This window comes from Platichthys flesus, chromosome 3, assembly GCF_949316205.1.
Source record: "Platichthys flesus chromosome 3, fPlaFle2.1, whole genome shotgun sequence".
In the NCBI taxonomy this organism is placed as follows: domain Eukaryota; kingdom Metazoa; phylum Chordata; class Actinopteri; order Pleuronectiformes; family Pleuronectidae; genus Platichthys; species Platichthys flesus.
The window spans coordinates 12,749,709-12,776,698 of NC_084947.1; the positions used below are offsets into that span (position 1 = coordinate 12,749,709).

Genomic DNA, 26,990 nt, shown 5'->3' on the forward strand with positions numbered 1-26,990 from the left:
TGTTGGAAGCTCAGTGAGGCTGAGTCCTGCCTTTAGTCTGCATTGAGGTATAAACAGACACCCTGTAGCACCCAATGGGAGATGTCAATGGTGGTGAACAGGTCGGCCTCAAACACCAACCCCACACCCATCGCATTCCTCCGCAAGGACGTTTTGTACACTGGTGTTCGTAGCGTATCCTGTGGTAAAGAAACATACAAAAAATAATCACAGATTTGAGAGAAATTATCAAAATATACTTAAGTTTAGAATGGAGGCAAGAAGTTCCTGTGGTCCACACCTGTAACCTGAGTTGGCGTGCCTCTATTGGTATGACTTTGAGAATGGGCAGTTCAGTAACCAGAACCTTTGGTTTACTCCTCACCAGGCAGCCCCTCTCCATGTCCCAATCTGCTCCCTCCAGATACAGGCCGGACACAAAACAGCCTGCAGGGAAAAAGAGGATCAGTCTTAACCTCAATTCTAATCACGCTGCAAAAGGATAAAAGTAATTTCCTTACCTTGTCCAGGTCTGTCACTGACTTCTTTCTCGCTGCGGTACTGAGTCACTTGTGTGTACAGGGTGGAAAGATCCAGAGGCCATCCATTTGTCCTGCATGAAGCTTGGACCATGGCAGTCAGGTAAGACTCTGGGATATGAAGTCCTGACAGCCACATTACCTTGGGCTCTCCCTCATCCACCTGATGGACACAAAGAACACAGACACAATTTGACTTGAATAATTATTCTCTTAAGGGGACTGTTGGGCCATGTTGGAGTAAGGTGCTCAACTGAGTGCCATTCGAGTTCCACAATAAAACAGATAGTTACATATAAGTGATTATCTGTAATGGAAGTGTCGGATCCTCACCCAGTGGCTGTACTGTTCATAACGCCTCCTGAAGTGGCTCATCCAGTTGCCAAGTGACTTGAGTGTATCAGGTGCCAACTTCTTCCACATGGCAGGAATGTGTCCATTAAAAAGGGACTGAGCGACTTCATCCAACTCACTGCTCATACCCACCTCGCCAGCCAAAGCCTGTGGGACAAGCGAATTAGATCAAATACTAACCTGTGGGAAGCACAATGACTCAACACCTGTCTGTTTGTGTTCTACACATCTTGTCTCACCCTCTGCAGCTCAGCCAGGGAGCGCTGCATGCTGAACACCAGTTTGTTGAAGCGCTCTAGTTCCTGAAGCAGCACCACTGACGTCGGGGAAATGTCCGTGCCAATCTTTTTACGAATCACGTCCATGTCGTATAACTGTGGAAGCCTACTCTGAATGTCCTGGGCCACCTGGCTGATGTATTGATCCCGACTGATGCCTCCACCAGACTCACCTGAGGCATAAAAGAGTGAGAAAAGACAGTAAGAGAGACAGCAAACAGCCTTTAACAGTATGGAACAACTTCTTCTGGAAAATAATTGATGTTATGACAAGGGGACTCAGAGCTGGATGTTGGAGTTGGGAAAAAGACGAGAGAGATGACAGATGCCGAATCATACAATACCTGTCTGAGGCTGCAGGTATATTAGGTGGGTCCACATGTCTTTAGCTGCTTGTGTGTAGTATCCTATCTCTGCATTAGAATGAAGGCCTAACACCTCTGGCGTATTTGCCAATGGCAGCGTCTCAATCTCATCTGTAACACAACAGTGTAAATCTGTGAGTGGTGGCACAATATTCACTTCACCTTAAAGTAAGGGAATGAAATAAAGTGAAAATAACAACTGACCAACATATATTGTCTTGGGCCCGTTTGGAGGGATCTTGTAATCCACATCCTTGTTTTCAAAGAAGTGGAAGCGGCGGAAGGTGTAGAAGAGGAAATCTCCGAGGTACTCATCCATGTACACGCTCAGGATCCTGCGGTCAAAGCTATCTATGGCTCGTCCACCATACATGACCTATAAAAGATTACACACACAAATACTGAATTTATACAGAATCAGCTAGCAGGATGACACAGATATAATCTATTAAAACAAAAGTAATTTAGACTAACCTCCCCAATGAGGTATTTAAGACTTCCCCAGGGAATGTTGCTGTCTCCCTGGTTGTGAGACTTGGTCAGGTAGGTATTCATGATCTCCACACACACCTGTTGAGCAAAGTTACAATGTTATTAGAATGATATCAATAAGCAGAAACAAAAAAGAATCTAAACAAATCCATTCTCTCCAACACACTGTAAATGAATCTGTGGCACTTACAAAGAAATCAGAATCGTTGAATTCGTAGGAGACGTTCCAGCCAATCTTGCCGTACTTGCGTCTCTCTTGCACCACAGCATGAAAGAAGGCCAGCACATACAACAAGCTACGGAAGGCAGGGTGTGGGCATTGGGTCAAGGTCTCATTGGAGATTTTGGAGTACGTGGATCTCAAGTTGAGCTTGAGTCCATTGGGAGGCTCTGTCACCACCTACATGCATCATGAAATTACATGTAAACACAGTGATTCATCTTTGAAATCTGTCTCTATAGTTATAGTATTTTCTTGATTAAGTATACCATGAAAACAGCAGTTTGAACAAATGATGTGATCTACAGCTTTAAAACTCTTTACACAAGAAATATCTATATTGACATATTGTACACTAATGTGTTCCTATTGATGTTTCCTTTTATTTAAAATCTTATTTACGTGTCTATTTGTTCAAATAAAACCTGTTAAAGGAGAGTATCACCTTGCTGTATAGAAAACCAGTGTCTTTCCCATTACATAGAGTAAAACTATTTAAATTCAGCACCTATATGTGAAAATCCTGGGGCCAACTACTAGATCCTCAGAAGTTAACTCCACTGTCTACAAACACTCTGAAGAAAACACTACTGAAGGTAAAGGGACACTTTAGTTTGACCTTTAGTGACTTTTGCAGTATGCCAATGGGGAAATCCTGAATGGGGTTGGTGGTGATCCACAAGCGGAAGTTGGGATTGGGCTTGGTGATCCTCTCTAGGGACTTCTCTAGATCCTTCAGCCATTTCACCAGCAGGTGGCAATTCTGTAGCATCAACCACTGACCACGGGAGGCTGCATTCTCCAGCAACTGCAGTGCAACCTTTGTTAGAGGAACAGAAGATGACAACCCTCAAATCTTTGCTTTCTACACTTTCTTATTGGGACTGCTCCATATACATATTTCATTTTGCCACAGTTTCATAGCAGTGATATGTAAGAGTGATTCAGTACCTTCTCTTGGCCTTGGCCCATCGCAAGGAACTTGAACTTGCTGCCTCCAAAGCCTGACCTGTCAGCTAGTTTCATCAGGTCACCGGCTGGGTCAGAGCCAGGACTCAAGGTGAAGATAATGGGGGAGGAAGGGGTACTCTGTTCATAGATTGCATCAAAGTTGATCACAGGCGGCTGGACATACCTGAGCAGAAAAACAAGATAACATGTGGAAACTCTTGATAAGTCTTTCTTATATCACATGTTCTGTTAACTTCATAAATTAATTGTTCCTGGTCAGCCGCAACCACAGTGATGTAATTGTGGTGTATAAACATACAATGTACATACGTATACAGACACATATATACAGTGTGTGCGTTTAGACAGAGACAGAGAGAAACAGACTCACTTCTTGCCCATAGTGACAGTGACGTAGTCGGTCACAGCTCTGTAGACTCTGTCCACACGGAAGCAGCGCAGCAACAGCAGCTTCTGAAAAGCTGACAGGCTCTCCTGATATTTCATGGGGAACGGAGCCTGTTCTGGTCCATCCAAGTCATACCACTGAGGTGGGGAAAAAATAATGAGTTTTAAACAAGTAACCAATTAATCCAAACACCCGCAGTGAGACCTGTGTCACTATGTTCACTTACTGACTTCCAGTCAGCAGATTTTTTCTCCACGTCATCAGGCAGAGAACCAAACTGTTCAGGAAAGAGCTCTGCGAGTTTCACGATGTCTTCCCAGCCCTGGTCTTGGAGCCACTCACAGGACTTTTTGCAGCTACTCTTTTCCAGGGATAGATTACCTTTACACAGGTGGTGGAAAAACGTTAAAACATTGTCTTTGAACATTGGGTGCATAAACATGTTTGTGTCTCTGAGCTCAACTTCTCTGGATATCTCACCCTTGATGAAGAACTCAAGCTCATCCTGAAGTGCTCTTCCTTCTGCCTGCTCGATCTTGATGGTCATGTTGAAGGAAAATAGCAGCTTGTGTCTCTCAAACAGACCTAAGGATGTGCGGTCAGGTTATAAAATAATGACAAACCGTGTGCTTTATCAATTGTTTCTGTAATTTTGTATAATTTCCAATTACTTTACCTGTGCAGCCATAGTTATAAACACTGTATGTCAGAGTATTTATGATGTTCTTCAGTCTCAGGGGCAGGACAGAGTCTGGCAGAGCTTTGCGCAGTGAAAAGTCAAACAGTTCCAGGTAGGAGGCCAGAGAGTACTGGTACATGGTGTTCACCAGAGCCATTTCTGTCAGCACAAAGAACAGGATAGCACCACGCTTGGCTGCTGGTCGGTAGCCGTCTCTGAGTTTATCAACGTCCACAGATGTCTTCACAGCCAACTGGAGTTTCTCAAATACCTGAGAATCAAAACATCAAATAAAGAAATTAAATAATATGAATGAAATCAGTGAATTTGCTGTTGTTCATTCCATTGTTTGCTCGACCAAACTGACCTCACTGGCTTTTGACTTTGTTTTCTCCAGTGTGCAAACCAGCTCAGTGTTATCCAGTATGTTGCCTGTACACAGGGACAGCTCTCTGAGCAGGGAGTCCCCAAGGTTCTTCAGCAGCTTCTTATTGTTGCTTGTTTCCTGGATCAAACTCTCACGCTGCTCCTCCAGCTCCTTTTTCTCAAAGCCCATGATTACACTCAGCAGCTGGTCCTCCAGACCCTTCAGGGTCACTACATGAAACACAGACAGATCCAGGGACACTTAGACCTGCTGTTTACAACTTACAGACAAAAACTATGGTTACTATGCCAAAGGATATTACCAGTATAGTTAATGACCATAGCTTTTCCAAACACTGATGGGTTATATTTGGGGTTTGCCAGTTTGGTGTTGAGATAAAGTTTAAAGTTGGGATCATAATCCACTTCCTTGTCACCAAGCATGATGACCTGTCTACCCTCTGCTCCTTTGACATTCTTCTCCAGGACATTGTCGATCACAGGGTCAATGTACTCGTCCACATCTTGGAAAAGGAATGGGAAACCATATTTGACGGCCATCTCTAGCTGCTTCAGGAAGTCTGGATCATTGAAAGATGAGATCTGGGAAAAATAGGATCACAGTGTCAGGACCACATGCTGGGATTCTTTCCAAACTGCTGACTCGTGGGCTGTCAGCTGTGGAAACTTGTCTAAAGTCACTCTTGGACTTGCTAGTAGTAATAAGAGTTGGGAATCTTTTGTACCTTGAGTTGGTTGTTTTCTTCTTTCTTCTTGATCCAGGAGAGGGCTTGCTGTTGAGGATCAATACACAGGGGAAATCGGCTCCCTCTGGTTGTGAGGATCCCGTTCTGCACGGACAGCTCATCTGGAGGCAAGCCCTCAGATCCCCATCTGTAGTATCATACAGGTTTTATATGAAACATACACACTTAACCCACAGCACCCGTAGTTGGAGTCAAGAATAGTTAAATAAAGACAAATACATAACAAAACAATTTAAGTTTCAAAACCTATAATGAGCAAACGATCTAATTCTCACCTGCTGATTTCTACTTCATCAGTAAGAAGACTTTCCACTTTGAAAGGCTGGCTCAAGGGGATGCCTCTCTCTTCCACATCCTTAACCCATACTTGGTAAACCATCTCATTCCTGAAGTCCCAACTGAAGGCGCCTTCATAGCTCAGGAAAGCAGCAGAGATCAGACAGTCGCCAAGGAGACGCACGCGCCTCTGCTTCAACTCCTCTAAATCTTGCGTCCACCTGAGTGGGGATAGTAGAGAAGAGTGGGTTGAAAAGAGAGATGGTAAAGAAACAAATATATAGTGAGAGAGACATTTGAAAGAATCAGATAAGCAACCCTTAGCAGACTAAGTTAGTCTCATAGAGGCAAGTGTAACTTCCTTTGTTGCATCTTTTACAGTCTCACCGTTCATTCTCAGAGCTCAGGCCGGTGATGAGTTTGTCAGCTGATATCAGCCTCCTCTCCATGACTTCAGCCTCCTCCTGAAGCAGCTGTTTCTCCTCAATAGCAGCTTGATACTTATCTCCCAGAGCCTGCAACTCTCTCTGGATATTGCTGAGCTCACTCTGAATGCTTTCCAGCTCCTTCTTACTCTGAAAGAAGTTCTTCTCTAGAAGTGCCACCTAGAAAAGTAATGGAAGAACCATTGTTCAAAGATTACGGAGTTCATCCTTATGTAGCATGATGGAATACCTGTTTCAAACTTTGCAATACCTTCTCTCTCTTAGGTTTTATCTCCTTGGCAACCTCAGAGAAACCCATGATGGCCTCAACAAACTTGAGCATTCCTGAGCCAGCTCTACTGATAGCCTGCATCTCCTCAAAGCTCGTATGGAGGTTTTTCAGGAAGCCTGGTTAAACAAATTGGCAAAGATGGCGCAAAAAGTCACTAGTATTTGTTATTATTTGCAGTTTTTACAGTAATTTTCAATTGATCGTGAAACTGACTTACCTTTGACAGTCCTAAGCTGACCGTTACTTATGGAATCACAGTCCATCTCCATCAGTGAACGCAGGAAGTTAGCCTCTGACATCATCCCCTTAGCTGCCTGCCAACTGATCTCCTTGTGGCCACGCAGAACCAAAATGCACTCACAAACCATCTGCACCTGTTTGGGAGGCTTGGCAAAAGATCTGCAAGAGGAATCAGTGAGAAGGTGTGGTATATTTAGCTAATTAGATCCCTTTAACATAGGTATAAACAAGAATCACATGTTTAAGCATTCAGCCCTCGTCTTTAGATTCACAGGAATTTCTTCATGTATTTCTCGTTAGTTCATTCCCCTAGGGAATGATCTCTGACCTGTTAATGGATGAGTATAGAACATGGGTTGTCGTCTTTAAGCAAGAGGCCTGTCTTTATGAATACACCATTTCATTTACTTAAATGCTTGGACACATGCAGTCATGCACCTCTCAAACATGGGATGTGGGACGTTGTCATGGGCGTAGGCAACCTCTCTATATAATGTGGGCTTGACTCCTGCAAATTCAGGCTTCAATATTGGCGTGTGAATTTTCCGGTATACCATGGTGCCCATCCTGATTTGTGAACTTCTTTGTAATAAAACTTTGCTATACAAGCTAGTTCTGGATCCACGGAATCCTTCCTTAAACTTCACCATCATCGACATCTCGGCTACTCAGAATATACGATAAAGGGCAGACAAAAAGAGATATAAATAGATGGTGGACAATTTTATGTCAGATATGTTTAGCAATTTTTTTCCGTCTGCAATTAAAGATCCTAGAACAATAATCACCTCCATCTACAGCATGTTTTGGGTTATCATCTATCTTCTTCACATAGTTTTAGTATGTGTTACAGAGACCACTGTCCATCTATTCATTTATGATTATTGGTAGCTTTTTCCTCTATAGAATGAAACCAAGGAGGAGAGTTTACCTGATCTCTGTGACATCAGATTTTTCGAGGTCCTTAAGAGCGTTGCGGGCCGCCGCTAATGCTGGCAGAGCTTCAGCAAGGGAACTTTCAGCTTCTTTCTTCTCAACAGCGATCACTTTGTTTTGCTCTTCAATCTCTTCGGCTTTGTCTTCTGCCAACTTCTTTTTCTCCTCAGCTAAAAGGAGAAGTTATTGAAAAGTGGTTTGTACCAGCTGTTTCTACTTTTGTCATTTTACAATGCACTGTTGTTCTGTTCAAACCATGAGATAAGAGATGTAGTCAGTCACTGACCTACAGTGGTGTTAGTGACAATCTCATTCAGCAGGGTTTCACAAGCTATTGACTTCTCAGCAAGGACCACCTTCTGGACTGCTAGCTTCACATTCAGCTCAGCTAGCTGCTCACTGGCCTCTTTTAGTTTATCCAGACCTCCCTCTAAGTGCTTGCACTGAGCTAAAAATGGAGAGAAAAAGTTAACAAGATAAAAGTGTCTCAATGATCACAAACATGCACATAAGGAACAAATCGTTTGACGTATTCCATCCTCTCACCCAGGATAAACTGGTCGTTTTCCTCCAAGAGTTTAGAGTAGGTGTTAATGAAGTCCAGGTAGTTCTTTGGAGTAACGTAGTTACTCCGCCTGAGTTTCTGCAGGAACAGCTTGCTGTAGTCCCCCACAGAAGAATGGACCATGCATACATGATCTATCACGTCTGCAGAGTGCACCTGAGGAATCATGGGACTCTCACCTGGAGAAAGAAAAAAAAGAAAGTGTCTTAAAAGACTGAAAATAAATATAGCCGCACAAATGCATTTTTTAAAAGATGTGAGTATTATTACACACCAAGGAAAGACTGAGCAACTGCAAGTAATGCCTGTGGAGGCCATGGCAGGAACCAGTCTATCACAGTGTTGTTCATCAGTCCTGGGATAGAAAGGTAAATAAAGTTGGCGTAAATAAAATCAGAAATTATATTACAATTAAGAGATTACTGACAAAATATTTCACCTGGGAAGTTCCTGCAGCGTGTCCTCAAGGTGTCTCCCACTGGGGACATGCCTAAAACAATGTGCAGGTTGTTGGCACTCTTGTTGACAAAGAACTGCCACAAACTTTCTTTCGAAGGACCTACTCCCATCTTAAGAGCCTCGTCGCGAAGCTGGTTGACAATTGAATCCTTCTCATCATCAGGAAACAATGCAGGAACGATGCCTGTTAGGACAGAGAATGTACTACAGCTGAAACTTTTAGGAAAGACTAATGTACTGTGAGCCAGAACATAAGAGCGAAACCAACCTGAAGTCAGCATGTTGTTGATGAGTTCCAAGAAGACCTCCTCAGCAACATGGGAATCAGTAAAGAGGAACACTATCTTCTTATTCTCAATGCCGAGCTTCAAGTACAGTGTTTTCAGGTCTTCACGGAGGTTTGACTCACTGTATCCTCTGTTTAATATTATCTCAAATACCTGGGGAAAGAAAATTTCTATTATGGACTGCTTCAGATTACTTTATAGATATAGTTTAATGCTGCTTAACCCTTCAGACCCAAATCTTCCCCTTGAGTTTCTCTTTGTGGCTGTTTTAAATAGACGACTGTGGTTTCAACACTTTCTCAAGCTTCACTGAAGCTATCACAGTACTAAGATAAATATTCTGAACTATGATATGGCAGTGAATGCAAATATAAAAATTGAATGTCTTGTGTACATTTCTTCTATTGCATGGTGTAAAACATTTAATGGGTAGGTGTTGATAAATATGATTTTTTGCTTTTCTATAACTTTGTTACTCCACCATTGGGAATCATTCAGCCTTTACAACACCCATCAAAGATTTGTTTTACCTCACATCCAGCAGTAAAAGCAGCAAGCTTGGTCAGGGACTGCTTGCCAGAGCCCCCCACGCCGACAAGCAATGCATGGCCTCTAGGGACACGGATAATGCGGTGTACCCGGGTAAGATGTTCCAGAGCGTCATCAAACAGAACTAGATTCATTCTTGACTTGTTCTCATTGTATTCCTCTAAAATTTCCTGCAGAAAAAAACAGAGTTGTTTTTCAGTAAATCAATCAGTCTATCAATTATAATAGTCAGCCCTCAAAGGGCTGGAGTTAATTTCCGCTTACAGAGACCCAAATGCCTGGGTTTCTTACCCTATTACTTGTGGAGATAATTTTGAAAAAAATGTTTTAGCAACCATATTTTTGATGACCTTGTCCTTGACTCTTAATTGATCAGCTCCATCCATGTGTTGTTGAGTTATTTTGTACACACACAGAAAGTAGTGAAAATAATACCCTGTTTGTGTGAATAGGCCTCCTCTCAGGGTAAATATGGGAGTTAATGACAAATAACTGTCACAATGTACTTTTGCAGTATGCTATTACAAGTTGGCAATACCTGAAACAGGGCTTTCGAAGCATCATAGTCATGAATGTCCTCATAGACTCTCGGTTCAGTCTCACTGAGGGCTGTCTTGTAGTCTCCAAAAAGAATTGGGTCCTTGATGACGGCTTCAAAATCGGACTTAAAATGCTCCTCAACCAGCTTCTTTATGTGGCCTTGTACCTGATAGCAAAAACACACATTTGATACATTAAATGAAACACTACACTATTTTTATACAAGAGAAATTAAACCAGGAGGAACAATTACACGTGTTAGACTAAGTGTTATGATAAATAAGCGATTATTACCAAGGCTTTGTCAGTCTCATCAATGAGTCTGTCATGAAAGATTCTCAGGCACTCGTTCCTCCAGACTCGCACAAACTGAGTGACAGTCAAAAACCTGTAAAGCACAGATATTTTGAAACACAGCCCTTTTACTGCAGAGTGTTAATCTATTTAGTGTTAAGTGAGTGAATGTTCTTGATCAGACCTGTCTGGTTTGGTAAGCGTTAGTCCATTGTAGACCCGTGACAGGTCCCTCAGGTTGAAGATGTAGTGGAACTTCGACGGAGTGGGAGGCAGATCTTTGATGATGCTGTTGTAAAGTTCGAGTGTGCAGAACGTGACTTTGTCACACACCTTCTGTATGGCCTCCTCAAACAGCTAAAATATTAAATCAAGTTTATTAAATTTGAGTGATTATGTTTTTTAGACTGAGATTCAGATTTTGTATTGATCCATGTGGGAAAGAGAGACTTACTCTGGTGTGGCCTTTTAGAATAGAAGCATATATAAGGTTGAGTGACTCCACTGCAGGGAAGGGGATGCTGAAGACACTGAAGAGTGAGATGAAGCGAGGATCCACCTCGTTCCTCCCACCCCCTGCTTTTCCCATGGAAGCAACAAAGCCGAGGTCTTTCAGGAGTTTGTAGTTCAGCTGATTCCCTCGGTCATACATGCCTCCTCGATCCAATAACAGCTTCAGAAGTGCGATTGGCTGCTGTGTGTTATAATTATCCACCTGGATGAGCATAGAGAATATTAGAGTAATGTTGATCATATGAGTGCTGTCATTCTGCAACGCAGAAGAGATAAAAGACTTTGTTGAATGCTTAAAGCAGGAACCTTTGGCATATTCATGTCATCCATAAAGATCAGCAGTCTCTTTCCCACAGGAGGCCCGTAGATCTCTTTGGTCCTTTTCTCCACGCTGGCCTCTAGGTTCCTCTGCACGTCCATTGAAGTCGTTCTGGATGAGAAGTTGATGATCAGAGTAATCTAGAAACAGAAAGGAAGACAACAGTTTAACCTCAAATATGATGACATTGGATGAAAAGTTTGGACAGCAAAAGTACCTTTTTGTCTGAATTGAGGTTCTTGAGGAAGTTATGAATGGTTGCAGTCTTAGAAGTGCCAGACTCGCCAACCAGAAGCACTGGCCTTTTTATTTTCACCATCTGTTCCAGGATCCAGCTGGCCCTTGTGGTGTCGACAGTTGGCACTGAAACAAAGGTGGAGAGGGAGGAAATCAAAGTGGAGGAATTTAAATCAATATTCATGTGCGCTGGAAGCTTGATTTGTCCTCAGAATTTATCTTTACCTAGTATATCAGAAAATTTCATTTCAGGGTTGTGAATGTATTTGGTGACCAGGGAACTCCAGGGAACCCACTTCTCCTCTGTGCCATCAAAATGGAAATCATACAATGTCTGCAGGTATCCTGTATGGATGGAGACATTTTCTCATTAATAATAGGACACAATAGAACCCACACATAGAATAAATCTGTCAAAAAGCTAAACTTTCACCGTGATATTAATTGATTGAAACTAAAACCATGAATAAATCATTTAAATTGAATTTCGACAGTGACTTTTATGACATGCAAGGATATTTGTATAATCTCATATTATAGGTACTCAACTCTTAACCCTGTTCTCTCGTATAAGATAAGACATGTAACCCACAATCAAACGATTTCTAAAAGGGTATATTTAAATTCATAATCTTGATGATGACTGCTAACTTCATAATCATCTACACAAAAATCCTTTCTTCTTACCTGGGATCTCACCAGGTCCTGCCAGGGTTTTCTCGTCGTATACGACAGTTAAGCAGGAAATTGTCCTGATTAACTCATCAAACTTGATCCTGCCACTCTCCAGCAATGTGGCCCCGAGTGAGCAGTACAGAGCTTCCAGGAAGTAACACTCCAGGACTTCACCTCTGCTGCCTTCACTCTCAAGCAGTGCATCCAGTGTCAAACACAGCTGAGTCACCTGGACATACCACCAACACAGGCACAGTCAATGTAAGTAGTCTGAAGATGTGAATAAACTGATCTTCATTCAATTCTTTAATTACAACACAGGTACTGGAGTGAGATAGAAGGAGATTAACCCACCATGTTTAGATCTGTCTGTGGGACGACAGTCTTCAGTTTCTCGCCTTGTTTCCCATCAACAATCCCATCCACAATCATTTCAATGCAGCCATGCACATATTTCTCAAACAGTTTGTTTAGAACTTCTTGTTCCTAGAAAAGAAAAAAGGACAGTGTGAGATTTTATCAAATTACAAACAAGTAAAACTATTATGTAGTGCTAATTTGTTCCCAAACCTTTTCAGGTCTGTTGTTCAGCCATCTCTGCCAGTAAGGTGTGTATCGCAGGTTTTTAGGGTCAACATAAACCATTCCACAGCGGGAAACAGTAGCAGGGGAAGCGAATTGCAAATCTCCCACCTGTAATGGTAGAGTTTTCTTATAATTTAAACATTGACATTTGGGAGAGGAACTGTGCTGACAGCAGTCTTGAATTTTAGACAAACCTCGAAGAGCAGAGCGCAGTGATTCTGTAAACGGATCCGTTCTCCATTGGCCAGCGTGAGGAGCTTGTTGTCATCCATCACTGAGTTCATATTCTCGACCCACAGAGCATCCACATCACCGTCAAACAGGATGTACCTGCGAGTCAAAGCTTATGTCAGTTTGTTATGTCGCAGGAATTATCTCTTCCCTCAATTTATGCATGAAAAAACTATATCAGATCATGAATAAGTCAGTTCTTAATCAGCTGTTTTTTTACCTTCGCTCTTCTTTGTCAGTGGGTTTGTTGATGTCACGAAAGATGTTGGATAAGATCCCATCTGTCCAGTCTCGAGTGTCAGGATCCAGAATACCGTAAAGTTCAATGACACTGATGGCTTTAGGGTTCAGTGGATACATCTTTGTTTGTAATCCCAGTCTAAAGATGAGATATAATAAAGGTTAAAAAATGATATTTTCCACATGAAATATCAGGAAGGTGGCACAAATGTAGGTGATGTAAATTGACACTGACTTGGTCTGAGCTTGACATAATGTGCTGATGACAACTGATTTCCCTCCCCCTGTAGGTCCCACAATCATAGTAGTGTGTCTGGTCATCATTGTCTCATAGATCTGCACCACTTTATCCACCTGAAAACATAAAGAACAGGGCATAACGACATTTAATAACTCATAGGCTAGAACTAAATATTTGTTACTGATATGGAGAAGTCTAACTTGTCTGTCTGAAAGAATTAAATATAAAACTTAGATCAGACACCTGGTTAGATATTATGACGTATTTGCTTTCATGCAGAATGTGTTCCACAGCATCGTTCAAGCTGGGATAGCAAACACGAGGACAATCCAGCTGAGGGAACAGGTCTGAGATCAGCCCGAGAAAAAGAGGCACGTCCTCAAACACAAACTTTGGAAGGTTCATGTCCCGGAGAGCACGCATCAACACCACATCCTGCAGAGTGGACATGGAATCTTCGTCATAAAATATCTTAGAAAATATTGCAGTCGGTAATCTAAACAAATGTCCAGAATTCTCCCAACATCAATCAAATATCATTCTACACCTGTAGAATTACAAATAATTCTCTTTTTTCACAATGAATTTAAATCCAAAGCAGAAGTTCTTTTTACTCTATGAAGATGTATTTAAAAATGTACTTTGGTCACTACCTCATTGATCTCTGGCGAGTCTCTCTTCAGCTCTCCTGCCATCACTAGGACAGACTTCAGAGCTCGAAGACCAAAATCATAATGAGACTGCTTGGAAAGCTGTTCACGTGCCAACTTATACAGAACTGTCATCTTCTTTGCCAGCACCTGAATTGAAATGTACAAGTGTAGGTAAACAGTTTAGAGTTTCAGATTTATCTATGTTTACTGTAAATGAAAAAAGATTTACAGAAATATTTTGTACATTATATAGACATCGCTTATACATGGAGTTATACTGTGTAAATTGCTCAGGATGAGAGCATCACATAAATCACATTTTTGTGTGTGTCCATCACCTTGGCCATTAGGAAGCCCTCAGAGAAGAGCATTATCTCACAGATCAGCTGCAAGTCAGGCACAATGACCACCACAGGTCTGAAGAGGGCTTTCACTGATTCTGGCAGCTCTGTGCGTCCTGCATAGCCTGGGTTCATGGTGATGAAAATCCCCATGCGACCATCCAGGCTGATCTCCTGCCCTTCAAACTGATGTGCAGAGGAAGAATGTGAGAAGAAAGTGGTGAAATAAATCCCTCTAATCTCTTATATGATTAAACTTGTAGGAAAAATGGAATAATGCATTCCTGGCTCTGTGTAGCTACAATAGCCTTACCTGAAATCTTTTAAGGTGCAGAATGAGAGCATTGCGGATGGTCTGGATTTGGGAGGAGATGACTGACAACACAGAGGCATCGATACGATTGAACTCATCGAAGCAGCCCCAGGCTCCACACTGGGCAAGGCCAGACAAGATTTTACCCACAGCCTGAATGGAAAGACAGAGATGAAGGGAAAAAATAAAAAAAGTCACAAACAATAATTTACAGTATGTGTGGGTTTTTCTTTGTGTAATTTGTTTTTATTAAGACAGTATTTTTCCAGACCTCACTGAGAAGTGCATAAGATCACATGTCTGCTCATTATAGATACCCACTCTTAATCAGGGAGTGTGGTTGCATTTTTACATGAGACAGGAGAGTTTTTTTTAATAATTTAAGATATTGGCTAATCTTTTGGTATAAAGCTATGTCTTAAAGGAAAATTAGAATGTAAACAATTTGTTGTCACAGAACAGGTTAACTGTTTTTATTAGATATCATTAGATAAGTGGTGGCTTCTTACCATGTAGTCCATGCCCTCACCACAGTTTGTAACCACACAGAGCAGACCTAGAGCCTTGGCCAGATCTTTGGTGGACTCTGTCTTCCCTGTACCAGCTGGTCCAGCAGGAGCTCCACCCAGGTACATGGAGAGAGCCTACATCGCGCACACACACACACGCACACACACACGCACACGCACGCAGGCACGCACGCACACACGCACGCACGCACGCACGCACGCACACACGCACATACATCCTGGCGTCAAACACCAGCTGACAGAACAATTTACATATGTCTGCTTGTTCATTACACATTATTTGTTTTGTTGGTACAAACATGCAGAAGTTCTCAGACCTGGGTGAGGGTGAGGTAGATCCTGTCTGTCAGCGGGGTTATAACCAATCGCCCATTCAGTCCCATGTATTCGTACCCGTAGGAGAAAGAAGCGCTGCACTGACGCACAAACAGGTCGTCTTGTTCCTGCACCCAGTAGAATCTTAGCTGGCTTTCCCACTCAAACTCTCTTGCATCCATTATACTGTAAAGACATTTTTTTTATTAGTACATTATTTATATTGTCATATACAATAAATAAAGTAAAAAGTGGGAAAGGTTTACCTGTTAAGAACAAAGCTGTCCACAATGTCTCTTGCATGTACGTTGATGATGAGCACAGAGTTGAACTTCCGTCTGTCATTTTTATTCATAGGTTGTGTGATGCGTGCTACTAGCTCGTCAATCTGCTGGTGCATTTTCTTTGCATAGTTCTTCAGTGCACGTTTCTCTCCTTTCTTGACATTTTTAAAGACGTCCTCTACCTCCCAGGTCCACCACACTTGATTGGCAGCCAGCACCACCATGCCCTGGTACAGCAGCATCCAATCCAACCTGAGAAACACGGGAATGACAGATACACTGAATCTCATTCGCACACAAAGAACTTATCACAGCACAACAATTTAAATAGAATGGTACATGGACTTTAACTAAAACACATTAATACAGTACTTCTATGCTCTCTAAGTAAAAAACTCTTCTCTGCAGGCCATTGTCAGGGGACATTTTGGATTTCAGAGTTTTAGCCAATGACACCTGGACATGCAGACTTGAAGAGGCAGGGATCAAATTTCCACTGTTCTGGCTCCTGCAAGTTTCAGAGCCTTATCATTCATTTAAAGAAAGTCATCGTTTTTAATATGTTGACCTGTGATGTGACAGGTAGTTGAAGGTTACACAGGAAGTTGAAGAATAAGCAAGAAGTAGGAAGTTCACTTGTTGAGCGATGGATCCCAGCCATGCTGAAGCCCCCAGCCCTGTATGCCAATGCTGAGCTAGACCTGTAAGTTGTCGAAGTAAAATATGACTTTCATAACATCATGTGGTGCATAAAAACCCTACATTTGAGCATGCTTAGTTGTGAGCATAATGGCGCTAGCATTTGCTCGTTTGTGTGTGTCGTGTGTTAGCCTGGTGCTCTAGCTTAGCGTGTTAGCTTATTTTGTGACGTGGAATGAACAGTTCATTTTCTCTATGGGGAATGGGATAATTTGTACCCTTGTGATGGTTTGTATTTTTGTCTTGCCGTTTTCAATCTCTCTCATGAGTGGAAACTGCGAACAAAGTTCAGAGGAGAACTACCTCAACGTGTTGTTAATTGGACGCAGTGAGGGCAGAATACTCACTTTACTTTCTGAGCCACCGTCCCCTTTAAACACACCTGCTCTTGTCTTCACAGTAGTAGAAGATTGCTTCTTTTGTAATCAGTCTATTTGTCCTCCTCATCTCCAGTAGTACGCCTGTCATCCATTCCTCCACTCTGCCCTCCACTGGGACAGGTTTCCTCAGCTCCATCACCTCCCCCTCAGCAGACACCAGGGCTCCAGCCACTGTCTCACCGTGGCTGTCCACTTCAAACCTCAGGGATGCAATGTTGTCATACATCTTGTGGACCAAAGAAAAGAAAAATTGAGGAAGGCATTTTACCCACATGGAAAGCATTATTATACTAACTACTTTGAAAAAAGGAATAGGTTTAGTGTCTTGAAGATAATACCTTGATAATGTGCTCCTGGACACAGGCATGGTCACTACTCCCCAGAATGCTGAGTAGTTCATCATCAGAGATGAAGAAGAAGCGAGGAAACACATTCCGCTTGGAGTCCAGGTAGTCACTGAGACTCTTCTGGCACCTCTCCAGACCTTCACTCAGGGCCTGCAGGTCTGTTAGCCGGTTGGGAACCAGGCAACACCGTTTAATGTTTGGGCTCTTCACTGTGTCACTCATTATCTAGACAAGAAATGAAGAAAATTATATTATTTTGAGTTGTTAAGTAACATACGACTCTGCTTTCAGCAGGCTTATATTCTAACACTCACTTCTTTAAACTTTTTGTCAATGTTGTCAAATTTCTTGGCTTCTTCTGGTAACTGCGAGCGGATATCTCCTCCAATGAATATGCTCTCCAGGTACATCCATTTTCGTTGTACCAGCAATAATACCTGTGCAAGAAATATTGTTTGAGTCAGGATTTTATGTATTAGCTAAAAAGTGAAGAAAGATGTGGTCGCTCTCCCTGACCTCTATGGTCTCACAAATGAGGGATAGGTCTTTTTCCCATTGTTGTATGGTGCCAAGGAAGTGTCCAACAAATCGGCTGCCTGCCATGCTCTGTAAGTTCATGGCATCGTTTTCCAAGCTCAGCAGGATCTCGTCCACTGCACCCAGAATAGACCCACGTTCCTCAGTCCCTTTGAAATAGGGCAGAACACTGAACTTCATGCTTTCCCAGGTCTCCACCACCTCCTTCACTCCCTGGAAGGACACACACAACAATTGAGAATACATCTTAATGATTTTACTGATGAACTGATAACAACTGATCCCTGACTCCTGTTAGAAGTCATTCACCAAGACAAATGATTACCTTCTCAATACTGAGCTCTTTCACAGCAGAGGTGACAATGTCCCCTATAACATTTACATGTTTATGCAACTCCATAGCAAACATGTTCTCCAAAGTGAAAGTGCCAGGGTTCATCTCAAAATTAGTGCCGGTCCTTTCCATCAGTTCCTTCCAGTGTCTGAGGCCCAAAACATAAAAACACATTGGTTTATATCCTGTTCAAAATATATCATCAATTTTTCAAATGGCAGTTTGTTTTCTGAAGACCGACCTGTCTCTGATGGCCTCATTCTTCAAATCCAGCAGAAGAGGCAGTGACTCTCTGAACTCCTTCATGTGTCCTTCAAGGAAAGAGGCCACAGATAACGCCCTCACATCTTTGGGCAGCTGCATCAGGTTTTTGATGAAACCCTCAATGCCATCCTGGAGCAGCTGGATGTTTAAATCCACCCACAAGGTCTGAGACCACTGTGTCTTTGCATCCTAGAAGATTTCAGGGTAAACATTTTACACATTTGACCAGAATTGTGACCCAATATGTAAACTAAATTTCTAAAAGCCAACATATCCCACCTTCTGAGCTTTATAAACATCATATATTTGTCTCAAGCCTTTCATATCCTTCTGCATGGTGATAACCTCTGGGTATACAGTGATTGGTAGGTCCAACAGCTTCTCAGCATTAGTTAGCTCCTGGCGTCCTCCCAATACCTTGTCAAGCTCTGCCTCATATACTACCATAACGCTCAATCCTGCAAGGACAAAAGGAGAGAGTTAGGGTTAAAACCCTGAACTTCAGTTAAATCTGGGGAATCACACAAACAAACACTTTAAGTACCTTTGTCCAAATCAACTCCCACAGCTTGAGGACCATGCATATTGAAGCTCTCAGCAAAGATCGACAAGTCCTGTGTAAACTCTTCAATCTTCTCCTTTGTAGTCTGTGGACAAAAAAAGGAAGAAAACCATACATGTAAATCTATTAATTAATATTTCTTAATTACAATTTTCTGTTCAAGTAGAATGTGTCTTACCTGAGTAAATGATTTCTTGACATCTGTCAAACTTCGATCCACTTGTCTGGCTTCTTCAAAAAGGTCACTCCACATCTGGTCAATACCGACCTCCAGCTCATGTTCATCGTCTTCAACCTATGCACAGAATTTAGCGTATGAGACGTTCAGCAAGGGAAACAACTTGTGTTTTCATGGGATAATAATTTAACATACAGTACCTCCACTTTGTACATTGCCAGTGTTCTGTATCTTTCCTTGATATCCCTGAATCTCAGCTCGACCTCCAGAGACATGTCCCTGATGCCTGAGATTGTAGCAAGGACAGACTTCAGGTCTTCAAAGGTTTCAGGACTTTGTTTCAGCTTCCTAGAGAGTTGCTGTTGTAGAAAATAACAATAAAGATAGCTGACATCAAAATCAAAGACTATTTACATTAAAAACACATGCATAAACTGTGAAGGGTGATTCAGTACCAAGAGTTCATCTCTCAAGTTGAAGAGATCCTCTTTGGCAGTATTGTTGAGCTGGCTCCCAAGTGAACTGATCCTGGACTCAACAGTCTTCTGCACAGTATGAACCAGAGGCTCCAGGTTTAGATGGATGACGTGGTCAGTCTTAAATAGTGGTTCCAACATAACCTCCTGACTGATATGAGAAAGGAACTGAAGCTTGTCATCATACATGACAAAGGAGGGTTTTCTTGCTGCAAATGTCTCATTGACCATGATTTTCTTCTTTTCCCAAAGAGACCGATAGCATTTCCAGTGGCTCAGGTACTGATCCATAGAGAGGAGCAGCTGCTGGACATTCTGGGAGACTGTCATGGCACTTTCATTTATCTGAGGATCCTGACAAATATCGCTGTAGAAGTTAAATGTCACCAGTTCATCTTCACGTTCCACACGTTGCGGAGGACACTCAATGCAGGTCCCATGCATCCAACGCACAAATTGCTGAAAGACAAAATTAGGCCAGAATTAAGTCTTTAGCTGTCAGTATTAAAGGATCACAAATAAAAATGTTATCAAAACGTGAAACACTAAAGAATCATGATGATCAAACCTTCGTGCTCTCTACACAGTCTCTGATGCTTTGCATGATCAGCCTGTAGATCTCATTGCTTTGGGGCTGCAACACAATCTTTGGGGCAGACAGGATGGCATCAATTTGGAACAGGGTGGTACGTCCCATCAGTGAAGTGTTGAAGGCCTGAATGCTCCTGAATGTGAAGGTTATCAAGAGGGATGTTACAGAGGATGAGAGATAATTTAAGCAATTCACAAGGGTGTTGATAAAAACTGCTCACTAAATAGATGACTTCAAAAACATTGACTATTTGTATTTACCTCATCACCATCTTTACAAGGGAGTCGAACACTTTGCTTTCCCAGTGCTTGTAATAATCTGCCATACTTTTGGCTTTGCCACTGCTGCTTTGCATGATCAAGTGTTCTGTTTTAGTGATGAGGGGTCCAATATCAGCATACTTCCTACTAAGCAAATGCACAGTTTTTGCCCGCTCTTGCTCAATATGTTCACAGAACTCCTTGATGCCTTGGAAAAAAACCACATGCATTATGTCAATGGAAAAAAGTTTGATTGATTTTTATCAAAAGATAATATTCCGTATTCTTTTACCTGGCAAATTGTTAGATTTATCCGGGACTGAACATTTAAGCAGGTTGGTCATCGCCATAGACTGCAGCTTGGAATCAATGTCTCTCTCATTGTTCTGAATCTGATTGACAACAGACTCAAACTTAGTGACAGCCTGGAGAGCTTGTTTGATGAATTCAGGAACACCTAAAAGAAAATAACACAGTTCATCTGAAGTATTCATTTCATCTGACCACAAGTGTTCATAAATAAGCGTTAAAGGGATTAAACATTTCTATGTGTGTAGGCAACGTACCCAAGGAACTCCACTTGAGTCTTTTGCACCCAAAATCCATCACTTGTTTGACCTCTGTGATCTCTTGAGCCAACATGGTGAACTGTGCCTGACTCAGGCTGTCCATCACAGAGTGGTAGCAGTTGACAATTTTTTTAAGATCATCAACATACCTAGGTACAAGGATGGGAAAGGCAATTGATTGTGTTTGTTGTTTGGAAATAAACTCTGCTCTCAGTTACAGAGAGTTTGTCTTTTTTTTACCAGGATTACACAAAAAAGTACTGAGCTTATTTCTTAAGTTTGGTGGAAGGGTATGGGCAAAGGAAGAACCCATTGACTTCTGGAGGACACACACACACTTTTTGAGACATTGTTTCAACCTTTTTGTGAATTTCTCAAAAAAGAAGGACTATTATCCATGAATGCTAGCAATTGTATTGGCATATTTCAGGGGACTGTAAGGTATTTACTACATTGAGTGCCATTCAAGTTACCTGAATAATTTGTGCCACTGTAGTGTGACATTTAGAGCTAGATTAGGTAAAGAGAAGCCCATTAACTCCATGTGTTTTGTCTCGGAAATGATTTCCCTGACCTCTGGAGCAAAGTTCACATGGTATTGCACATCCCTCTGTAATCTTCCTTCCTTAGAAACAGCCTGAGAATTAGAAAAATCAAGGCAAACAGTAAGAATTAGAAACAAGGAGTGTGAGGCATTAGTGTATATGTATTTTTCAAAATACAGAGCATGAGTCAAAAGTGAAGAGAGAGATGAATACCAATTCGGCTGGGATTTGGTTTGGAGAGGTAATCATGACCAACAGGGCTTTTTTCATTAGCAATGGCAATCTGTGTTCCGTCTCTGCCAGCCAGTGCTCATACTTCTTCAGCTCATAGTCCCTGAACTGCATTGCCATTTGCACATACTTGTCCTTGGCCTGAGTAGAATGCAGCAATAGTCAATGAAAGGGTTTCAAAAACATTTTGGCGTTTTACACCTTGAAACAGTCAAGTAACTCACCACTTTGCTCTGTGTACTCTCCAGCGTCTCTGGCTGCTCCAGGAAGGTAAGGATGGTGTGTTTGATGCGGTACAAAAGAGATCGGACCCAGCTGATGGCTCCTGCCACAGGAGGCTCATCCATATTTAGTGGTGGTTTATCCTTGTTTGCCTTAAATATTTCATGTATGTTGTCCACCTACAACAAAGACAAAAAGTCTTAGGCACTCTGCATGTGGCAGACATTGATTAATCTCTTCAAAACTACACCAATACTTTATTTTTAGTTGCACTGTAACTTCCAGGTTTTATTTTCATTAATAAACTGAACCTGGATCTGTTACAGGTATATACGATACATGTCATAGTTAATAACTAAATTTCGATTGTTGCAATGCAGTGTAACGTTGCAAGTAATTAAGGTTTGAATCTTTCCTTGGATTTAGTCACTTTGCACAACACCTGCATGGACTAACTGCTCCTCATTTCTAATGATCTTATATTATCACATATTATCACATGCAAGTTAATCAATTGCAACTTCATGGCAGAATACCTCTTTGCAATACTGAGCCAGTATATCATTGAACTTGCTCATCAAATGTTTACTGATGACCTCTCTGGAGCGGATGTGCTTGAATTTCAGGAGCATGTCAAAGCCGGCAGCTGAAGAGCGAAGTGTCTTAAAAGACTGATCAATGAAGTTGATGGCCTCTCCCTCGATAGCCTGCGCAGATATATGAAAAAAGAAAATCAGCTTGATAACTAAGGGAAAATGTCGCATTGTGCATTGACCCTTCTGTTTTTAATTACACTTTTGATTCAGAACATTTTCATGGCTTCTGCATAGTAGATGCTAAACTCACATGAGATGTAGTGTCGAAGTCTTTCATGATGGTTTTCCAGCTGCTCTTCTTACACATGTTGAAAGGATTAAAATTGACCCCCTCAATGGGCAAAACTAGACCATCCACTCTGCACAGCACTTCATCGATGCGTTTGTAGTCACCAGTCACACTTTTCAGTTCCGGACCAAAGATGTTATAGAACTCCTCCAAAACCTGCACCAAACAAATCCAGGAGAACCATCAAAACTGAGGCTCTTTATACACATTCAGCCATTCAGTTACTGAGTGAGGGGTAAGTATTTAAAGTTTATGATCACTCACCTGCAAAACATTGTTCAGATCCTGGCAGATGGAAGCCATGTAATCAGTTCTCTCAAACAGTCTCTTGCGGTCAAACTCCCATCTTGGATCTCTTCCAGATTCTTCAATTTCAGCGCGAACCTCAAAGTAGGTCGACTTCCATCGGTCCAGAACCTGTTTAGCATCACGCACCTTGGATTTGGCCACTTCCTTCTTATCTCTGTCCAGGGCACAGCACAATGTTGAGTTATAATCTTATGAAATATAGTTTGTCAAATTTATTTAAGATTATATGTAAATTCAGTCGTATCTATTTTGTACATACCTGAACAATGTGTTGACATCAATAACTTGAGACACACGTTCGCACAGCTGCCAGGCAATACGCTCCATCAGAGGAACCATACGTTCATTTGTGTTATAGTGAGAAGAGATTATCCACACAATTTGCAGGCTGTCCATCAGATGAGGGATTGTCTCCAGGATCACAGCAAAATTTGCTCCAGAGGCCAGATTCTATTAAAGATAATGGTAAAATAAAATAAGAAGTTAACTGAGAGAATAGAAGAATGATTCTGTCATCAATATTTTCATTTAAAAAAAGTGTGTTTCATGTAACTGCCAATAATTGTTGGTTACAATGTCAATCAAAAATAAAAGATTAAAATACTACATTTCTAAAATGTGCAGCTCACCATGAAGTGTCTTTCCAGCGTGCTGAGGAAACGTAAATTATCGTCTGACTCAACACGGTATTTATTAAGTTCAGCAACTGCTCCTTCCAGGGTCTGAACGATGCCTGCATCTGCTTTGGTTATCACCTCCAGGATTTTCGCCACCATCGGCTGTTTGAGCTGCTTGAACAGAGCACTCAGGATGGATGCACGCTCCTGCCAAAAAGTTATCTCAGCCATAGGGCCCGGTGCCTGGAGGAAAAAGGACAGACATACATTTTTCAGGCTCAGGTTCCAGATAAAAGACAAAGACAAATACACAGAATAAAATTCATATAGAGGCATAAAAAACTGTTTTCACATTGGTATATGGATATCACCCCCATGTAAGTTTTCCTTGACCTAACAATTTCATTTTGAGCTGACAGGGATTTAATCCTGCAGGTATTAAATTAAACATTTCAGCAGCAATTACACGTGTAAATTCTGGTCTTGACCTCAGGTTTCTCAACTTCGATTCCACCAAACCCGCCTGAGTTGAAAATCAGAATACAAGAGGAGTCACAAACCTGTGGCTTTTTGTCTTGCTGCTCCTCAATAACAATGGTAATCTGAGTGTGCCAGTTCATTACACACTGCTCCAACTTCTCCACCATCTCTGGATTAGAAAGAAGCACATCCACCTCTGGCCGTAGGTCAAGCTCCGGCATGTCCAGTGTGACCTCGTCTGTGAGAAACATGGTGATCTTTAGATGTAATTATTATTAAATAGAATGAAAAGAGTTTTAAAACTGAGCAGGTGTAGTATATCTAAGGCTTCCTTACAATCTGCAGATGTGAATAACCTTTAAACCTTTGTTGTGTTTTCTTGATAACGATTTTCTGATAAATTAAATAAGACAAACCTAGAATCTGAAGCTGTTGGAGGGTTGTGTTGATTAGTCCCAAAAACTTGTGTGTCCTGTTGAGCAACTCGTCACGAATCATGACTTGCTGACTTGACTTCGCTAAATTATCCTCTTCTCCCTCTCCACTGCCCTCCTTGTGAGAAGAAACATCCTCACTGTGATAACCTGCACCAGTTACCTCCATCCGCTTCACAGAAAGCAAAGGTATGTACATCTGATGGGAAACAGACAAACAGTTATCACCCTATACTAATTATTCAAAAAACAGTGAGACTTTGGGGAAATATGTGGATTTTTTCTGTTTGATTTAGAATGTAGTGGTTGTGTTTGGTTGTTGAGGAATTTTACATTTTCAAGTTTGTTCCGCAGTACAAGAAGGGGGTGTCCTCTGTGCATGCCGATGTCAAACAGCCTGGGCATCAGGATATTGGCTTCAGTCATGTCCAGTGGCTCAACAATGGTCTCTAAAACACAAATCTCTTGGTTCAGATTGTTTTTAAATGGAATAGAATTCAACATGCTCGGTTGGATTCCTTCTCACCCTTTGTGTTCCTGATAAAGTAGAAGACACTGGATTTCAAAAATCTCTCCAAGTAATTGTTGACTGCCACATGAAGCTCAATGTGATAAACCACTTGAGCCTCAGTCCTCTGAAAATTCACAAACAGACACAAGTTCAAACCTGCAATTAAAATTAATTACATTTACATTTAATTGAAAGTTTAATTAAAGAGTATTAAAGTTAATCTCACATGGCTGGGACTCTCTTCATCTCTCTTCTCTGTGCCTGTGGTTATCTCTGTGCCTCTTTGAATCCCGGTGTTATTGCCTGCATCTGAAGGGTCAGTGTCTTTCCTCCTCTCTGAGGTACAAATGTTTCACTTATTTTTTAGTATTTAAAATACAGTACAAAAACCTTCTTTCTGCAATCAATATTTTACAACATAGGACTAGGTGGTGAATATCTTGCGTACGTTTGAAGGTCTTCTGCACAATTTAAGTTACCAACAACCAGTCGATGCAGGTGTTAGTGGCCACCAGCAGATGTTGGGGACATAACTTCAGTTGTGCACAGTAGCATCATCAAGTGTTTGGCCTTGAAGTCAACAATGAAGGCCTAACTTTAGGGAACACTGAGGCTAAAGTTAAATCTGACTCGCTACTGGCTTTTATTGCAGCACGACTAAATGTATTTAATTTGCTGCAATGTATTATTATTATTATTTTATTTATAAATTGCTTTATATAGTAGGCTACAAAGATATAATTTTTATTGAATTATGCTGGGGCAGTGTTTGAAAATCATGTTCCGTGCGCCCCCATGATAACTTTGCGCACCTGGCCCTCCAACCGCCTATGCACGGCCCTGCACCGGTGTAGGCTATTAGCACTGAAGCTAATTTACCTGCTGGAATTTGAATTTCCACTTCCTCCTCTCGAATACTTTTGAAAAACAGGAGACACGAGGGCGAGTCTTCCTCGGTGAGCACGTTCAAGTAGCGGATGATTTTCTGCTCCTCCTCTCCGTCCCCTCGGCTCAGCAGCTCGTCGAAGCACTCGGGACACTTGTCCAAGTTGAAGCCGGCGGACACTCGCTGTCGGATCCACTCCACTCGTAAGTCGTCGTGGACCATGTTTCTCTCTCTCTCTCAACAGCCAGACGTGAACACATAGATATTCCAACCCCCCCTGACACCTGTCCGGCTCACGTGTCGTCCACACACTTTACTAAAGACAACTACAAACTACAAACCATCACTACGACGCTGTTGTAGTTTAAAGGTTTCACGTTGCCTTGGTGACCATCAAACCTTCTCCTGGAGTTTGGTGCCCAGAGCGGAGACTGGAAGGCATCAGCCTGCCTGAGGTGCCTGCCCTGGCTTTTTAACTGAACACAGCTTTAGTGACTCTTGCTGCTGTAATATTGCAAATTTTCCAATTGTGGGACAAAGGATTATCCTATCTTATTTACAAATGTCTGTATTTATGTATATGCCTTATAAGGTGACCTTGAGTGCTGGGAAGGTGCCTATAAATAAATATAAATGTATTATTATCAAGTGCAAGGTGTCAATATCTCAATCTTTTTTCACTGGCTTGTCTCTGTAATTCTATTTTGACCATGAAGACAGTCACACCATTAATGGAATAATGGAAAAAACTTAATCTGATTAACTTTCATGATCAAAATAAGGCTAAAATTAAAACAAATGATATAAGAATTAAGCAAAATTAATAACAATATGAATTATCTCCTCAGAAATGGAATTTTCTAAAGGGTTTGTAGACACAAGATGTAAAAGAGTTAATTTGGTCATATTTAAGATGTAAAATGCTGCAGCATG

At 41.6% G+C, this 26,990-nt stretch overlaps 1 protein-coding gene across 1 annotated transcript; it reads right to left on the bottom strand.

The window, feature by feature from the left end:
• Positions 1-26,378, bottom strand: LOC133933764 (dynein axonemal heavy chain 10-like). Its single transcript, XM_062380980.1, has 78 exons — positions 26,051-26,378; positions 25,398-25,507; positions 25,187-25,295; positions 24,994-25,109; positions 24,643-24,859; positions 24,307-24,464; positions 23,759-23,989; positions 23,389-23,579; positions 23,085-23,283; positions 22,782-22,976; positions 22,472-22,642; positions 21,938-22,114; positions 21,696-21,854; positions 21,411-21,562; positions 20,935-21,086; positions 20,661-20,825; positions 20,369-20,576; positions 20,085-20,241; positions 19,496-19,975; positions 19,241-19,399; positions 19,041-19,157; positions 18,845-18,947; positions 18,580-18,758; positions 18,278-18,489; positions 18,028-18,184; positions 17,682-17,915; positions 17,480-17,602; positions 17,157-17,390; positions 16,821-17,044; positions 15,722-15,991; positions 15,458-15,641; positions 15,120-15,254; positions 14,611-14,763; positions 14,295-14,483; positions 13,957-14,103; positions 13,547-13,738; positions 13,298-13,416; positions 13,043-13,201; positions 12,786-12,921; positions 12,561-12,699; positions 12,361-12,482; positions 12,019-12,235; positions 11,557-11,676; positions 11,312-11,457; positions 11,082-11,234; positions 10,717-10,977; positions 10,447-10,619; positions 10,263-10,356; positions 9,967-10,134; positions 9,410-9,598; positions 8,861-9,032; positions 8,573-8,776; positions 8,408-8,488; positions 8,115-8,312; positions 7,855-8,016; positions 7,564-7,738; positions 6,610-6,791; positions 6,372-6,508; positions 6,063-6,280; positions 5,675-5,896; positions 5,379-5,526; positions 4,956-5,235; positions 4,634-4,863; positions 4,264-4,537; positions 4,068-4,172; positions 3,814-3,968; positions 3,570-3,724; positions 3,179-3,362; positions 2,847-3,047; positions 2,198-2,407; positions 1,990-2,085; positions 1,720-1,891; positions 1,495-1,626; positions 1,112-1,323; positions 852-1,019; positions 501-681; positions 281-426; positions 1-179 (listed from the first exon to the last, which is right to left on the bottom strand). Exons 1-78 carry the CDS (start codon positions 26,277-26,279, stop codon positions 33-35), a joined length of 13,731 nt encoding a protein of 4,576 aa, XP_062236964.1. The 5' UTR covers positions 26,280-26,378; the 3' UTR covers positions 1-32.
• Positions 26,379-26,990: the final 612 nt, after the last annotated feature.